We start from the raw sequence: 18745 nt of genomic DNA on the forward strand, positions 1-18745 counted from the left end.
TGACAAAAATCATATAGAAAGAAAAAAATAAATTGGTTCCTCTAAAACCCATGCTGACAAGAAAGTATAGAGATCAACATAAAACTAATTTTAATTTAACTTAATGAAATTGTGTAATTTATTTTTAGTATAATTTATGATTAAATAGTATTATTATTGTAATTTACAAGTGTCACTATCATTGCTCAAAACCAAAACAGAGAGTTTTATTTGACGATCACAGAAACAAAATCTTCTTTTAGCAAAGCACATCAACATAAAAGTACTCAACTAAGATCAATCTAAATCTCTTTTAATTAAATTTTACTTTTCAGGAAAATAACAATAATAATTATTATATTATCAAGACTAAAAATTTTATAACAATCCTACTATGGATTATGTTTGAATATATGTACCTACCTCAAAGCCAAAAACAGAAAAACAAGATTTAAGTTCAAACTATCACAAGATCACACTCAAAAACAGCAAATACATACTAAATTAAACCAGATATTGAAAGTTAAAAATACTATCTGATTATGAATTTCAGTGCATGATACCAAAAAAAGCAGTACTGAAGCACAACGATCGCTAAACTATATAAAAACACTAAAGAGAGATTAATATTTATATATATATATGTATTAAAATTAAGAAGATTATAATAAGAATTTACATTCGAATATAAGCCATATCAAACCAGATTTGCTCAAACGCCTTGACGATTATATCATGATATTCCTTGGAGTTGAGAGAAAGATAACAAGCTAAAAGTTCTTCTAAATCCTTAGTCCCTCTGATGTTGTTTTCCACGATCATCTCCGCCATTGATTCTCTAAAATCGCTCTGAGGATCAACTGAGGATTTAACAACAGCAAAGCTTTCCGAAAGGTGTTTGTTGTAATTTCTTGTTGTTGATGATGATGATGATGAGATGCTCTTTCTTGCATAGGCTTGGATTTTCTTGCTGGCGAGTTTAGGTGAGTTGACTCTGCTGAGCTTAATGCCACTCGAAGATTTTCGACCCAAAACATTGTTGTTGTTGTTATTAGTGCTTTTTGACTCTCTTCGAGTTTTTGTTCTAAAGCTTTCTTCTTTGACTTTCGGTCTGTACTTAGTGGCTTTAAAGATGGTGTCGTCGAAATTTATGGGCTTTGTTAAGATTGGAGGAAGCTCTAGCTCCGTAACGACGTCGTAAAACTCGTCTTCTAACTTCTCTGTTTTCTTGACAGAGCCATCGTCTTCGCCATTATTGCCATTGTTGTTCAAGTCGATGATGATGTCAGCAGTGGAAGAACTGAGCCTACAGTTACAGGAGCTTGACCAAGAGGCTAAGCCCACAAAAGGGTCGGACCTAACATAGTCATCGCAGTCAAATTCTGTCTCGGAACAACTCTCTGTTCCGGAAACAGAGTAGTCTGGAGATTGAACCGGGTTCGGGTTGAGACAAACCGGTTCGGGTCTCGGGTGGTTGTGGGGTATGGAGATTGCTTTCCTTCTAGCTATTTTCTTGGATGATTTTCTAGGAGGATCTGGGAAATGGGGTGTTGAGTTGGAGGGAGAGAATGATGTGTTGTTGGTAAAGAAGGGGTGTGTTGTTGTTGGGTGAGAAAGTTGGGGTTTTTGCTGGGTTTTAGAATTGAATTGAGTGAGCTTTTTCTTTGTGGTGGGACGAGAATTGTTTTGCTTTCTGGTTTTGCTCATGTCTTTGAGCTTGTAAAACCATGCATTTGGTATCATATCTGACAATCTGAACTTGTTGTTACCCATCAAGGAAGAACTTCTCTTCTCTCTTCTCTTTCTTTGTCACTAATAGTTATACTTAACTCTCTTTCTCTCTCTCTTTCTCTTTTTCTTTCTTTTGGACTCTTTGGATGTGAGAGTGTGGTTTCCTTTCTTTCTAAAGTTGATAACAGAAAATAAAAAAAAATAAAAAATAATGATAATAATAATATATGGAGTTGGCTGTGGGGGTGTAAAGATAAATAAACCAAGAAATGGAAGAGCTATAAAGTCTCGTTTATAAAATTCTAGAGGATAAAGATTGGAGTACATTCAGCTATGAAAACAGAAGGGAACAAAGAATAGTATAATAAATGACTTTTCTTCCATCATTAGTACCAACCAGCCAAAACAGCACCAAGAAAAGAACTTCTCATTGCATTTTTATAAATACTATATAATAATATATACAGAATTGTTTAATCAATTGACATTTAATTAATTTTTTTTTCTAATGAAGTTGGGGATTGCTGCTTTTTAGTACTAATAGAATGTTTTATGTTTTGAGAGGCTTAGCTTTGACATGCATGATGTTGTCACTTAAGAGACTATCACAAATTTTCCTTCTTAATGTGAACTTGGTTTTTTTTTTTTCTCCAAAGCAAGAAAATAAATAATGATGATTTTAGTAACAAGGATGACCCATTTGTCTAGCAAGTGCTGGATTTTATCATAATTCTCACTTTCAATGCCTTCTCTCTCTTTTTTTGGTTATTAATGATGATAGTCTCTCTTTCCCTTTTCAAATGGTTTTGATATATAATTTAAGACCCCACATGCTTTTTTTTTTTCTTTTCTTTTTGGTCCCTGAAAAAAGCTCTTGCTAGAAGAACAAAGCTGGCACAGCGTGGAAGCCAACCATCTCTGAGAGTATCACCAGGTCTTTTCTATAGTTTCTATAGTTGTCTTTAGTTGCAAATAAATTTTAAAACTAAAAGGAGTAAACACAAGGTAGTTAGTTAGTTCTATTTCAAGTTCTACCCAAAAAAAAGAGAAGTAATTGTTAGTAGTTCTAACTAGTAAGTTGTATACGATTAAGAATTAATAAGAGTTCACATCGACCTAATTCTTTTCTTCTGCCATTTCTGGATTTTGTCCCATTTACGATGGACTACTACGTTATTAGTGGATTTATTGACTTTAACTTTATTAAGAAGAAAATAGAATAAATATAATTCTATTTATTTGTAAAGTAAGTCCCTGAACTATATAAATATATATAAGTTGGCTCCCAAACTTCTTTTTTTTGCAAATTAGTCTCCAAATAGGTAAGCTTTGACAAGTTCATCCCTGATATTATTTTTGGTAAATTGGCCCCTGAATTTTTATTTGTTTGTAATTTTAAGTCCTATTAGTTTATTTATTTATTTATTTTTGTAAGAATTTTAAGTCCTATTATTAAATAGTGATAGTTTTGTTAACTTTTATACTTTTAACTTCCTTCATTTATTTTTTATGTTAATTTTAAATATTTTCTTTTTTCTTTCATTTTAGTTTTAATACTTTTCTAAAAAAAAATAAAGTATATTGTATATATATATATATATTTAATTTAATTAATCAAATATTAAAGAAAAAGGGAGCATAAGATGAAAACAAATCTTAAGATTAATTTTTTTTTAAAAAAAAAAAAACTTTTTATTTGGGATATTTTAAAAAATACATATAAATAAATATATTTTTAATATCTGAAAATATATATTAATATAAAAATTTGTTAAAATGAAAAAATAAATAAAATTTATAAAAATAAATTTATGTATTTGACAATATATATTTATATTTTTTTTAATAAGTAACATCAAATTATTAAAAGAAAATATTTAAAATTAGCACAATAAAAAATTAAAGAAACCATCATATTTGTCTTATTTATACTGTAAGTCCCTTAACTATATACATTTTGATAAGTTAGTCACTAAATTTGTTTTTTAGCAAATTAATCTACAAATACATAAGTTTTAACATGTTTGTCCCTAACTTTATATTTCTTTTTTTGGATAAATGGGTGTCTCAACTTTAGTTTCTTATCAATTTTATGTTTGTACAATTGAATAGGAATAGTTTTGTTAACTTTTTTTTTTTTTTTTAAATTAAACTGTTGACTTTTATATTTACACTCTTTAATTTATTTTTATGTTAACTTTAAAAATGTTTTTTTATTTTATTATTATTTGTAAAAAATAATTAATGATTTTTTTTTAATTATACATATTTAAGTATTTTCATCAATATTTAGATGGTGGCTGGCTCGTTAGGGTTCGAACAAGGAAGAAGAAGAGGAAAAGAAATGAACTTATTAACTTTTTTTTTTTTTTAAATTAATCTTAAATCTCTTTTTTTTTTTTTTTATCAATAATACCTCATGATCCACTACACATTTCAGCCAAAACATATAGGACAAAAAAATAGAAATTCTAACTCTAAATGAAATGGCCATATTGCCCTTTCTAATAAAACCTAAACTATTTAAAACCTAGGGGCATTTTAGTAATTTTAACTAATTCGCCAAACCGACAACCTAAAATTTTAAACTAGTCCAGGGTATAATTTCCATTTCAATCCATACTTTATTGTCGTGACATTTCTGACCACTATGTTAAGTTCCTACGGTCGCCGGGCCCAAAAATATTTTATTACAAAAATGGTATCCACGACACCCACATAATCTAATAAAATTTTTGTAATTAATAAAGTACGCTTTATTTAACCATTTATTAAATTCACATTAATTAACTTAAGTAAGATCATAATCTTACTTCATTACCAGAATAATTACATATTTAATAAAATATACTCAATTAAATACTAAAATATTTTCCGGGATATTACATTTCTAGTAATCCCAATTTAACAGAATTTGCTTATGTTTAGGCACAGTTCGTGGCGTTCCTATTGTTAGGGTGTTACATACACTTTGACGAAGCTTTCCTAATTTTGTGGGCAGTTCAAGTCATTCTGAAGTTGTAGGTGTGTTGTTGATGACTTGGAATCTTCTGGAAGGCCTATGGGAAAAACACAGTTGTTAGAGCGTAATGTGTATTGGTCGGCCGACCATATTTGGTGGCTGCCCGGTACATGGGTTGTCACCCTTAGCCGGCCAGCTAGAGGTCTGTCCAGGATCTTGCTAGTGCTTGTGTATCTCTATCTTTGTTGGAGATTCTGATATCAGGATGAACTTGCTTCAGAACCTTAAAGATGTGAATCTTGTAGGTCTCCATGCTCTTCTTGTTTGAGTCCATCTTGCAACCTTGAGATCTTGAGGTATGAGGAGCTGCACATAGGGTTGTACATAAATTTTTGTAAGCCACCCAACCAGAATAACTCGTCCAAGCTAAACTGAGATAACCCGAAGAAAAATACAAATCGAAAAACCTGATGAAAATATAACCCACACAATCTTTATATTGGGTAGATTAAAAATAATACCAACCCGCCCAATCAACCCGAAGTACCTCGACCAACCCGATTAAGAGGGTTTATATGTATGACTTTTTAAAAATATAAATTCAAATTAATATATTTTTTTTAACGGTGGTTGATATATATTTATCTCATTATTAAAATTAACTAAAATATGACCATTAAATGTAAAAATATAAGAATTTAAAAAAATATTAGTGGTTGGTTTGGATGGGTTAACCCGACCAAACTGACCAATTTCATTGAGCAGGTTACTATTTTCTTTTTTCTTAATTGGACAAGTCACACTTAGATTTTTGTAACCCAATTTTTACACTGGGTTGAGTAAAATATAGCATAAACCGACTAAATTGACTGACGTACACCCTTACTGCACAACAATAACCTAACTGATTGGTGCTGACCTGTCCCCCACCTGTCTTCTACTTTTGGCCACGTGGAGTGCCATCTCATGTGGGCAAAAATTGAGATAACATCACATTTAATATAAAAATATTTAATTTTAATGAAATTGTTTGATATAAAAAAATGGATGTTTAACCTTTTTAATATTAAATTTAAATAATAAATACTTTTTATTAAAAAAAAAAATACATTAGAGACAAATCACATCATCTCTAATAACATGGTCAGTTCGGTTATCAAGGACTTTTGTCTAATTTCATTCAATTTTGCTATTTCAGTAATTGTTTATGTACTAAATCATGCTCCCCAGAGTTTAATATATACCAAATTATGCCTCTCGAATTTTGAAATGTACTAAATTCTGCCCCTTTAATTTTCATCCATGTTAGATTTTTTTACTAAAATTGGACAAAAGTCCTTAAATCCAACACTCTCAATAGTTCAGTGGGTATTTTTAACGACCTTAAAAATTCAGGGGGCATAATTTAGTACATGTCAAAGTTCAGGTGCAAAATTTCTAATTAGCCAAATTATTATAGGGTAAATACCATTTTAGACCCTGTGTTTTACAAAAGTTACCAATTGGACCCTCTGTTTTGTTAAATGACAAAATGAGTCTTGTATTTTCTAAAATAGTACAAATAGGACTTTGAACTGATTTTTTATCAAAATAAAACTTAATAATAATCCGATCTAAATGTGTTATGACAAAACTGTTTACATTTTCTGTATCTGTTCGTGTTATGAATTGTCTTCAAGTTGGTTATATTAAAAAAAAATGTTGTCAAAAATTTAGCTCATGGTCCGATTTTTACTGTTTTGAAAAATACAGGGTCCATTTTGTCATTTAACAAAACAAATGGTCCAATTAGTAATTTTTGCAAAATACATGGTTTAAAATAGTATTTATCTATTATTATAATAAATTATATAAGATGTGATATTTAATTACACTAATAATTATATAACCATAACATTTCTCTTATACAATAGGTCCTAACAAACGTGTATTAATATCTTATCTTGGTTATATTGGGTCTCAAACGATACACTACAAAAAGGAGCATTCCTACTAACTTCAAAGTGAAGCTTATGTTTAAACTCTCTATCAACATTTACGCTCAAATGCTCAATCATTCCCTAAAACATTCGATAACATGTACCAACATCTCCCACAAGAGTACTAGAAGTTGACTACTAAAATTATCTTCGAGCTACTATAATTACAACTCCCATAACAAAAGGTAACACAGATATCAATAATGTTGTTTTTCGTTAGGAGAAAACATGTGTATCAGTGAAAAATCTAACAGTTATATTTTTCTGATACTGGTTTTTTTTTTTTCTTTCATTCGAATCGTCTTATCAAAATATATAGTTGTGACATAAAGCCAAAAACACGCTTAAGAAAAGACAAGACAGCTAACTTGATGTTGACCATAATGTTGACCCTTTGAAATAAGATTTGTATTGACAGAGTTGCGGTGCCCCAACATGTTATAGATAATATTCTATAGCATATTTAATCTGTTAAGTGTATCTCTAATAAAACACTAAATTATAAAACAGTAACTAATTACTACTATATGACTAATCAAATGATTTTTTCTAGAAATAGGGAAACCACATCTTGAAATATTCACATTGAATAATAGATCATAAAGATTTTTTTTAAGCTCAACCAAATAACAATGTGGCCAGATATTATTTTTAATATTAGAGAGAAATTAGAGAAAGAGGGAAGAGAAAATATATATAGATATATAAAAAAGAGAAGTTTGAAAAAAAAAAAAGAAACATTATTGAAAGTGAAACAAAAGAAAACATATTATTAAAAGTTAACAGAAAAAGTAAATTAGATGACAAAGTTATTTTTGTAAATTAGATGTAAATTAAAAAGTGTCAAATGTAAGAGGTCCTAATATTTTGGGCATTTGACATCTAACAATTTTAATTGGATCTAATTTAGAATTATGCATTTGCCTTCTTTTTTTTAACTTTTTTTATGTTTGCCTAATATTTAGCAAACTTTCACTGTCTCTCTTTTTATCTTTAACTCTTTCTTCTTTTTTTCTCTTTTTGTTCACGTCATTACTCGGTTGATCCTAAAAAAAATACAATTGTGATCTACTCTTCAATTCAATGTGTATTTCAAGATGAGAGAAACATATTTTTTTTCCGTTATTTTTAGAAAAGAAACTATTTAGTTACTGATATAGTGATTAGTTACTGTTTTATAAATTTTTTAAAATTTTAGTTAACATTCATTTTATAATTTTATTAATTGAATTGTATTATATTATATGACAATTAATTAACTTTCAAAATAACAAAAGGAGTTTTTACAAAAATACTGAATTTTAGGCAAAAATTTACAATTTTACTGTCACACGAATTTTTTTACAAAAATACTGTCTTTTTATGAAACAACCGTAAATTAACAAAACAGAACAATTAAAATAACAGTGGAACAACTAAAAGATAATTGTGGAATAACTTTGAAAACTTAACACAGTACACAGTATAAAACTTACACAGTATTTTTTTTAAAAAAAAAATTCCGCTCCACAGTAAAAAAGTAAAAAAGTTTAAAATTTTAGTATGTAGTGTAAAAATCTCATAACAAAAGGTATATAAAATATTTGGTATATAAAAATAGTAGCTTGTTATATTACATGACAACTCATTACTAATATGTATATAAATAAATTTTAGAGGTAACTAAAATAAATATCAAATTATATGATACAAAAAAAAAAATATTATGTAAATGTAACTAATTGATTTCTTATCAACATTATTAGTAATCAAAAAATTACTTTTTCTAATGGAAAATTACTTTTCAAAATACAGGAAAAAAAACATCAGATTTAGCTAACGTGGCATGTAAGTGGTAATATTATTATTGTAAATTAAATAGAAAAAGTGTATATTATCGTAAACTTTCCCAAAATATTCCACTTTAGAAAAACTAATATATTATGGACCCAACTGAACTAGGACTAAGCCCAGTGTATAAACTCCAACAGCCTCAGCCCATATTCGACGAAATTAGGCCTATAATCTATAGAAAGAAGGGCTATTTTCAAAAATATGGGAAAAATTATTAAGGTTATGATAAATATGGCATAAAAAGTAAATACCACTAAATATGGCATTATCTAACCAATCAAACTAAAAATATGGTTTTTTTCTAAAAAAAACCATACAAAACATTAAAAAGAAATCTGAATTTAAAATTCATAAAAAATAAAAACTTAATTAAATTACCATAAAAAATATTAAAATTCCCTTCATATTTATTTTTTTTAAAAAAATAAAACAAATAAAACTATAGTGATTGCCGAAGTTGTCACTCGTGCTGGAAAAGTCACCGGAGTTTCTTGTCGGCAACACGGAAAAATCGTCGGAGTAGCCGCAGTCTGAAAAAAATCGAGATTCTTCTGCCAGAAAAAAGTCGTCAGAATTAGCATTGTCGCTGGAAAAATCACCAAGAAACCGGTTTCTTGATGTTAGAAAAGGTTTCTTGGTGATTTTTCGGTAATTTTACCGAGACAATGCCAAGTTAAACGACTATTCGAGTTTGATGTCGGTGCTTGAAAAAGTTGCCGAGTAGTTCCCGGTGTTGGAAAAATCGCCGCAGTTATTGCGGCGTAAAAAGTCGTCAGAACTGGCATTGTCGCCAGCAAAATCATTAGAAAAATCACCAAGAAAGTGGTTTTTTCATCAAGAAACTGGTTTCTTCACCAAGAAACTGGTTTCTTCATCAAGGAACTAATTTTGTTACACAACAATAATAAAGATTATGAAAACAAAACAAAAATGATATACACTGAAAATAATTGAAACCAGTTTCATCAATCAACCAAATAGAGAAAAAAAATATAAAAAAAATTACCAAGAAACTGGTTTCTTCATCAAGAAACCGAAAAAAAACCAGTTTCTTGGTGATTAGCCCGATAATTTTTCCGGTGACAATGACAATTTTGACGAATTTCCTAGAGTTTACTGTTGGTACTGAAAAAGTCACCAGAGTAGCTGTCGGTGTATTAGTCGTCAGAGTTGCTACCAACGCTAGAAAATTCGTCAGGCCATTGTCGTTAGAAAAATTACCGGAAAAATTACCAAAAAACTGGTTTCTTCATCAAGAAACCAGAAACCAGTTTCTTGGTAATTTTTCTGGCGACTATGCCAATTCTAATGACTTTTTTGAAGTTTACTGTCGGTGCCGGAAAATTCGCCGGAGTAATTTGCTAGCGTCGGAAAAGTCGTCGAATTGTCATTGTCAACGAAAAATCACCAAGAAACCGGTTTCTTAGACTTTAAGAAACCGGTTTCTTGGTGATTTTTCGATGATTTTTCCGCGAAAATGCCAATTCCAATGAATTTTCCGCGCCGGCAAAGAACTCCGACGACTTTTCCGCACCGACCGCTACTCCATGACTTTTCCGCAAGACCGCAAAGAAACTCCGTGACTTTTCCGGCATCAATGACAAATAAAACTTCCTAAACAAATAAAAACAGTAAATATGGGATTTAGAAACCTAATTACATATATATGGCATATCAAATACCATACAAAAACCTAAAAACAAAAAAATACCATATAAATTGGCCAAACTTAAATGTGCCATATTTATCATAAGAACTTTTAAAATCCCATACTAAATGTAATTTCCTCTAGAAAGAAACTAGCAAATACACTTGCTAAAGTTGTTTCTGATAACATTGCAATGGATGCCATGTTCCTAATATCTATTAATGAGAGCTAATTAATATTAGCAATAGCTTAGCTGTCTCTTCCTAATATTATTAGTTAGGATTAGTTGTTACAGTTTTTTTTGTTAGTGGTTGCTAAGCCCTATTTAGTTAGGTTCTTAACCAACTTGTGTTAGTTGGTTTTCTGTTGTTGGTACCAGCTTTGTGCGTTTACAATCACTTCATAATATTAATAGTGTTACAATTTAAACTAAAATATATAGAACTTCTGTTCAAAAAAAAAAAAATATATAGAACTTCACTTTAAATTACATCATCATCATCATAATAATAATAATAATAATAATAATAATAATAAATAAAAACAGCATGTAGAATTTATATAATTAAAAAAAGCATTTCATCTAAAATGGCTCCATATCTAAAGAGTTTTATGTAACCCATCTAAGCTAGAAAAGAATTTTGGATGGGGCGAAGAAGGAATTTTTTTATTTAATGTAATTAATTATTTATTTATTTCAATTTTCTATAATTTTAATTTTAAAGCATAAATAATTTATTTACTATTATTTTCTTTTTAAATAGAATTACAAAAATTCTTTTAATTTTGTGTACAATTGAATTAAATTTTAATTATTTTCAGTAAAACAATTTATGCAAGAATAGGTACTACTGCTAAAGTTAAAAAACAAAAAACAAAATTACTTAATTTATTGGAATAATTACATAAGACACCATTTTTTATAAAATATTTACATTTTACGTTTAAAGAATGTTTTTTTTACATTTTTACAGTTTTTCCAAAAAATAACACAAAAACAACGTAAAATCAACAAAAAACAACATAAAAATAACATGAAAATAACAACAAAAAAACAACAAAAAATAACATACATATAACAAAAAATTAACAACAAATGAACAAAATTTCAACATAAAAAGACCGTATTTTATGTAAATAAAATCAAAAAAATCGTAAAAATGTTTAAAATTCCGTGAAACCGTATTTTTGTTGTTTTTGTGCATTTGTGAAATTAACCCTAATTTATTTGTTATTTATTACTGAATATTGTTAAAACAATGAGAAAATTGATATAATATTATTCCAAAATTTAACATTAATTTTAAATTAGGTGGGATGTATGTATATTATATATATGGAACAATTTTTAATGGGTATTACCATGAATGGTTACTAAACAAATTTAATTATAAATATTAATTTTAAAAATATCAAACCATCGAATTTTGATCTAATAACGAATACAAATTTGAATTTCTATGCTTAATTTAACTACGTAATTAAAAAAAATATAAAAAAATATCTCTTTTTACACTATATCAAAAATATGTTCATACAAAAATATTTAACTCAAACTCAACTTTTTTTTTTCTTATTTTCTTGCTAAAAAACTTTTTTAAAATTTTTTTTTTACTGATGGAACAATCTCAGCCCATATGATATAAAAATGAGATATTTTTTTAATTAGATAGAAAAATTAAGCATAAAAACTCAAAATTTTCTAATTTTACCCATTCATGGGTAATACCCATTAAGAGTGCACCCATATATATATTTAAATTAGATATTTTTATAGAGTTAGTATAATACACACATAGTTATAAATAATGTGAGACTCTTACAAAAAATAAAAATATGTATCACTTAGAAGACATATTATAAATAAAAATGATCTCATATGTATGTTTTTCTTTATATATAGAGAAAGAAAAAACAATTTGTTTAGTTCATTTAAAATAATATATTTAGAATTTCTTTTGAGTTAATAAAAGTTTATGGAATATTATATATCAAAATTTTTAAAATTAAATTAGTTAATAATAAATTATATATTAGATTAAAAATAAAAAAAACTTATAAACTAATATTTATTAAATTATAAATAATTATTTTTTAGAAATATGAATAATAAATTGTATATTAGATGAAAAATAACAAATTTATGGGGTTTTTTATTTTTTACACTTTAAAATAATTTTTTATTTTTATTTTTACGGAATTCCACACAAAAACTCTTATAGCAACTAACGGAGTAATTTAAATCGCAATCAAAATCCGCATAGTAACCCACATAGAAACTACTAGAGAAACCACCAGAGCAATCTAAACCGTAAATATAAAAAAAATATTAAAAAAATAGTATATGAAGTAATTCTCAATTATAAATAACTAATTTTAGAAATATAAATAATAAATTGTATATTAAATGAAAAATAACAAACTTATAGAGTAAGATATTAAAAATAAAAAATAAATAAAACTTATAAGATAAGAAATTAATTAACCATCTATAAAATAATATTCTTGGATAAATCTATATGGTGTAATAAGAACAATATGTATAACCTATATTAATAGTATCTACATAATTTATAATTTATACTCTTGGATAAATTTTATGCATAATTTTATTTGTGTAGTTGTTTTTTAAATAAAATAGAAAAAAAATACAAAATTTTAAAAATAATATGAAAAAATAAAATCTAAGGCTTTCCTTTATAATATATTGATAAATTCTACTCTATATATTGTTGACTTGAATGTAACTTTTGTTTAGTTGGAAGAGTTTGGGTTGCCATTTGCCTAACTATGACATTAAATTGGTGAAAAATTAGTGGACTAATAAAAACTCCTAATTAAATAATTATTTAGAATTATTTTAGTAGTTTTCTATTATTTTAATCTTTTATGTTGAAGCTTTGTTAGTATTACTTTGGTTTTGACTTTAGAATTGAATAAAACGTTAGCCTCTCTATTTTCCTTTCCACCTCTTTGTTGTTTATTATTCATCATTGTCAAATAATTATCAATTATCATACCAAACAAGACACAATCATACAAGTTTGGTGCAACAAAACTAACTTTTCAAATTTACAAAAACAACACAAAAAATTTTAATTGGGTGTGTTTCCTACAAGCATGGGTCATTTTTTTATCACACGATTTAAGTGGTTATTTATTGCTTGTAATCAAGGTGTTATGACATAATAATAGCTTAGGCCCACACTAATGGGGTGTGGGATATCTTTATCTTGTTCACAACTCTAACAATTGCACCCCTTTTGAAGTCAAAAGGGCATTCTTTTAAACTCACAACCAATCAAGACTTATAATCCAAACACGCTTTTATTTCATGGTACTCCACTTTTTATCAAGACGTGATTAGCACCCCAAATTAAATTAATCTTGTTCTACACAAAAGAGAATAAGGAAAAGTACATATACAAAGTAGTCTTTAACAAATTAACAAAATCTCTTTATGTCTCTTTCTCTTTCTCCTAGTTGCACCAACCGTAAACAAACAAACTCTTGTTCCAAAACAAAACAAAAAGAGTAACAAACATTCTGCTCCATTCCATTCCATTCCTTAAACTCTACGTTGCTTTTTCACATTAACTAAATATGACAGTGAAAGCATTAGCTTCCTTGAAATCCAAGCTTCTTAAACCATGCAGGAAACTCTTTCCAAGCTTCAAATTCATCAAACTTAAGAAACCCGTCTTTATAAGGGCTCTTAATTATCGTCATAGAAACAACAAAGCCACAAAGTCGCCAAGAAAAAGGAATCGAATTACTTCGTTGCTAGCAACAGCTTTCGGTTCTAGCAGGAAGACAGAGGAGATGAAAAGACTAGTTCAGCTCAAGAGTTTTTCTGACAGAGGGTCTGGTGAAGGAATACTCTTTCCTTCGCCTCTCACCCCGGCTTATCTAAAGGCTACCAAGGCAGCTGGTAAAAGGGTTGTTTCGGGTATTGATGAGGACGTCGAAGATGCTTGCAGGAGTTTCGAGAACTACTTGGTGGAGATGATTGTTGAAGAACGAAAAGTGAAGGACTTGATGGATATAGAAGAGCTTCTCTATTGCTGGAGGAATCTTAAGTGTCCTGTTTTTGTTAATTTGGTTAGTAGATTTTATGGTGAGCTATGCAAGGACTTGTTTTCTACTGACTCAGATGGAGTTTATGGCTCCCAAAAACTTTGAAACACTTAACCTTCTTAGTTCTTAATTAAAACTTCACATTTTCCTATTCACTAATAGTATTTCATCAAGCTTTTGTGTGTGCTTACTTTTGTTGTATGAGAATGTGAACACACAGAATATCTACCTAACTTTCTCCAACTCTTGTTGAAAAAGAGTATATATCAGATGATTTTTTTTTTTTGAAGGTTATCTAATTAACTTTAACCAGAACAAAAAGAAAGATTGCAAAATTAACTAGACATTTATTTACAGTTCAAAAAAGAAATTAACAGGATCCATGCAATCCATAACATTATATATCTGTGAAAAACTGACAATTGGAAACTACAAACTCACAGCTTTGAGGGCTAAATTCAAACAATCTCAACAAGCTGCAGTTTGAAAAAAACTCCAATAACAGCTCTCAGTAGCTAGAGGCTAGAGCTAACTATAAACATTTTCAAAGCAAAAGACAATCAGGCTCTGCGAAATTACCAATCAGTCAGAACAAGCACCTCCATCTAGGATTTACCAAGAGGGAATTCTACTTTGGATAGATAAACTCTGGACTTCAATAATGTTTCTCCAATTTTAAAGCCAGGCATAACCATAAACTCAACTCTACGCATAGATTCGGGTTGAACCGAACAAACTGCGCCCTCCTTATCCTCCTCCACAGATTCCATATAAGCATCTGAGAATTTGCTTCCTCTGTTGACAGCAAAAGCTCTTGCTTTGGGGTCTAATGATCCTGCAATGCCTTGTAAAACCCAAACCCACTTTGCCATTTTCGCGAATATTTGGTAGAATGGTGTTCTAGGATGCTTGCCACTCAATGCAAGTGTCCTGTAATCCAGATTCCCAAAAAATGATGCTTCCATAATTGGATGAACAACAAGTAGGTACTTTTTTCCACAAAATTTGGAAAACTCTGAGTCTGGATCATTGATCAAAGCATCAATAGGATCATCAAACCTCATGACATCATCCACATTATATCCTTGTAAGGTCATCCCACTAAACATTCTTCTCCCTATGTAGGCTTCAAATGCATACTTCTTGTGAGACCTTTTTGAGTAAACAACTTCCCCTCCAATAGACTTAGCAGCCAGATCTAAATTCCAACCTGAAGCTTTCATCAGGCTAATTAATGGCTTTGCGAAATCATGAATTGACTTAGAAGTGGCTGCAAAGGCTTTCTGAAATGTGTTGACATTGTATACAACAGCAAACTTTCTTTCCACATTCATCTGCTTGACCTTCTCAGCAAGTTTTGCATTGCCATTATCTAATTCTCTAAGCTCTTGTGCCAGTTGTTTGATCTCGGAATTTTTAGCTTTCACTTGGAACTTCAATTCTTCAACAAACCCCTCATTTACTTCGATTTTCGCCTGCAGTAGAGCAATGTGTGACAAATCAGACTCGAATCTTCTAAATTGCTTCTCCTTGTAGGCGCGCTTGATCTTGCAGAGCGCTTCGAGCTCAGCCACAACAAGTTTATTGGCAGCTATAATCAACTTGGGATTATAGGGAATGTGAGCTTCTTGAAGCCGAATATATGATGATTTCAGAGCTGAAACAATTTCAAACAACTTCTCCATTTCTGTTTCGCCATTGTTCTTCCCCGAAACTTCAGCAGGGTGGGGATGAACTTTTTGACCCTCAAATCCAGTCTCTTCTGTCAAATCACGGCTATTATCATCAACAACAAGTGAGGCATTGTTTTCAGAGGCAAACACACCAATGGACCTTAATTTACAGACCTTGGCAAATTTTGAAACAAATTCAGATATGTTTGAAGAGGTTTTGAAGGGTTTAGCGGCTACAACTTCCATTTTCTAATGGGATCAAAAATCCTGAAACCTAAACTAATAATACAGATAGATCTGAAATATCAAATAGACAAACTATACTGTCTTCCACCAGAATATTAAAACATAAAAAAAGAACTAAGAATATACTATACAAGTGGGCTCAAGCACAAGCATAGCATCCATGAAAGGAGCCCAAAGAAAACCGAGATTCCCGGCGTAGAAACAGCACCTGGTTTAAAGAAAAACGAACAGGATTCTTAGTGGTACTAAGCAAGTACTTAAAAAAAAACATTAAACAATTAGCAGATTCACCATTATTTGAATTACTATTACATATATTTTTTTAAAAAAAAAACCTCAAATACCGAAGTAGAAGAAAAACCCACATTCAAAAAATGTACAAAGGAACCAGACCAGCCATTACAATAAAGAAAGATTAAAACTTGGAGCTTGAGAAGGAAAAAAGTAACCAACTTTACACAAACCCATTGTTTAAAATGATCAAAATCCATTTCCCATTACCATTCCGTAATTGAAACAACTAATAACAATGATCATAGTCTAGTAGCTACTGCAAAAATCTTACCAGCAAGAACAAAGGGTACAGTAGCTTGGCTTCTGCTCTGGCCAGCTTCAGAAACTAGCCTCTCTTTTTCTTTCTCTTAGGCACTAGGTAGTAGAGTAGCAGAAGAAAGTCTATTTTTTTTGGCTCCAAAAATATGGTATTTTACTCAAAAACAAAAATCAGTTTTTGGATTGTTATGTTTAATCGTTTGTTGAAGCTTTAAGAACTAGTCCCTCTCTCCCACTATTTTTTTATTTCTTCAAAATAATATTAATAATATGTACACTTTGAAAAATATTATACATATTTTACTGGGAAAATGAACCGGGGAATCTCTAAACTCAGACTCAGCTCCTATAGTCTCATCTCGTAAACAATTTCATATTATTTATTTATTAACTTTTTAGAGTTTGTTCTCTCTCTCTATCCCATTTGAAATTCGAAAAATACAAGTTGAATTTTAAATACCAAAAAATATCAATTAATTAGAAATGAAAATAATTGAGGAGGGAGAAATGTGGAATTTTGATTTAATTAATGTTAATTTGTAGTAAGTAAATTAAAAATTGTAAAGTCCGCACGCGAACGAGTTTCTGTAGACTTGTTGTGTGTGTCAGAAAGAGAGTCACGCATCCCAAACAGGAAGGACACTCTAAAATGTTGGGTTGGGTGACATGACAATTGGCAATGTACGATCTCTTTCCAGATTCAATCTCAGCCGTTCAAAGTTATGATCAGTGTACAACAACCCCAACTCCTAAAACGACAGCGCTCTGTACAACGGATCCGAAGGTCGGGTTCTCACTTCCCACACTGATGTCGTATGTGTAAATTATATTCTTCAAATAAAAAATTTAAGCCATTTCAAAAAAAAAAAAAAATTAAGAAATTTATGTAATAGACCTTTAAGAGTTGTTTTGGTAGATATTTTATATGTTTTGAGAGTTGTTTTGGTAGATTTTTTATATGTTTTGGCATCAGTAAGAGTTTTTTTAACTAATTTTTTTTTTTATGATCTTATATATTGTAATTATTTATTTATAACCACTTGTAAATTTTTCAAAAAAATTTGAAATAGTTTACCGTGCTGAAAAATAAAATTTAAACAGTTACTATGCGTATAAGAAAAACAGTCGCGTGTGCAATAATAAATATAAATTTTATTTTGGGCATTGTAAACTATTCAAAATTTTCTAAAATTTACTGGTACTCCTAAATAACTATAACGTACAATAATAAATATAAATTTTATTTTGGGTATTGTAAACTATTCAGAATTTTCTAAAATTTACTGGTACTCCTAAATAATTATAACGTATACGATCATGAAAAAAATTGGACTAAAATGCTCTCTTATATGCCAAAATAGATAGGGATCTACCGAAATACTCCTTTAGAGGGACTGTAGACTTACCTTTAAAACTCGAAAGAGAAAAAATTCTTTCACGGATTGTTGCCCCTCTTTTGACCCAACATACGTGAAGATCATGAAGTACTTAGGATAAATCCTAAGTATTGTCTGGATTGGATGGACGTGTCCAAGAGGTCTCTCTGGGAGCTTCATCTATATCCGGATGCCAAGATATTTTGTTCTTCTCTGGGAGCTAGGAAAGTCTCTAGGATCGGTGGCTAGGTCCTAGACATGACTTACATAAGCGCATTAAATGCGGCATGGAGGAAGCGTCTTCGAATGGGTTTGAAAAGACATGTCAGATGCATTAAACCCACTCTTCAGTAATTACACTCTAATCGATGAGATTAGCGACGACTGCATAATAAACTATCACGTTAATTAAGGAAGGTTAAAGGTTTGTCTTACCTAACACCTAGCGAAAAACTTATGTAACCTACTGTGCAGACATACATAACCTATTATTCGAACCTAGGAACTTGTGCAAGTCATGGTTTAAACACTTGAGACAATAGAAATATTTTGACTCTCTTCATAAAGCTATAAATACCCAACCATATTCTAGAAAAGGGTCAGAAAAAAAAGGTGTAAAAAATATCCTCTCTAAGAAAAACTACTATATTAAATACTAGTGACTCGTGGACTAAGGTTTATTAATGCTC

General features: G+C 29.7%; 3 protein-coding genes across 3 annotated transcripts; 1 reads left to right on the forward strand and 2 right to left on the reverse strand.

Annotated features, from left to right (window-relative positions):
* Positions 1-495: 495 nt before the first annotated feature.
* Positions 496-2345, reverse strand: LOC115721235 (transcription repressor OFP2). The gene has a single exon (XM_030650493.2). It carries the CDS (start codon positions 1750-1752, stop codon positions 655-657), a length of 1098 nt encoding a protein of 365 aa, XP_030506353.1. The 5' UTR covers positions 1753-2345; the 3' UTR covers positions 496-654.
* Positions 2346-13051: 10706 nt separating this feature from the next.
* Positions 13052-14440, forward strand: LOC115721158 (transcription repressor OFP17). The gene has a single exon (XM_030650409.2). The coding sequence runs from the start codon at positions 13736-13738 to the stop codon at positions 14312-14314; it is 579 nt and encodes a 192-aa protein (XP_030506269.2). The 5' UTR covers positions 13052-13735; the 3' UTR covers positions 14315-14440.
* Positions 14441-14536: 96 nt separating this feature from the next.
* LOC115721157 (protein GRAVITROPIC IN THE LIGHT 1) lies at positions 14537-17089 on the reverse strand. Its single transcript, XM_030650407.2, has 2 exons — positions 16694-17089; positions 14537-16336 (listed from the first exon to the last, which is right to left on the reverse strand). Exon 2 carries the CDS (start codon positions 16126-16128, stop codon positions 14815-14817), a length of 1314 nt encoding a protein of 437 aa, XP_030506267.2. The 5' UTR covers positions 16129-16336; positions 16694-17089; the 3' UTR covers positions 14537-14814.
* Between the last annotated feature and the right edge of the window lie 1656 nt (positions 17090-18745).

This window comes from Cannabis sativa, chromosome 2 (genome assembly GCF_029168945.1).
Source record: "Cannabis sativa cultivar Pink pepper isolate KNU-18-1 chromosome 2, ASM2916894v1, whole genome shotgun sequence".
Classification (NCBI taxonomy): domain Eukaryota; kingdom Viridiplantae; phylum Streptophyta; class Magnoliopsida; order Rosales; family Cannabaceae; genus Cannabis; species Cannabis sativa.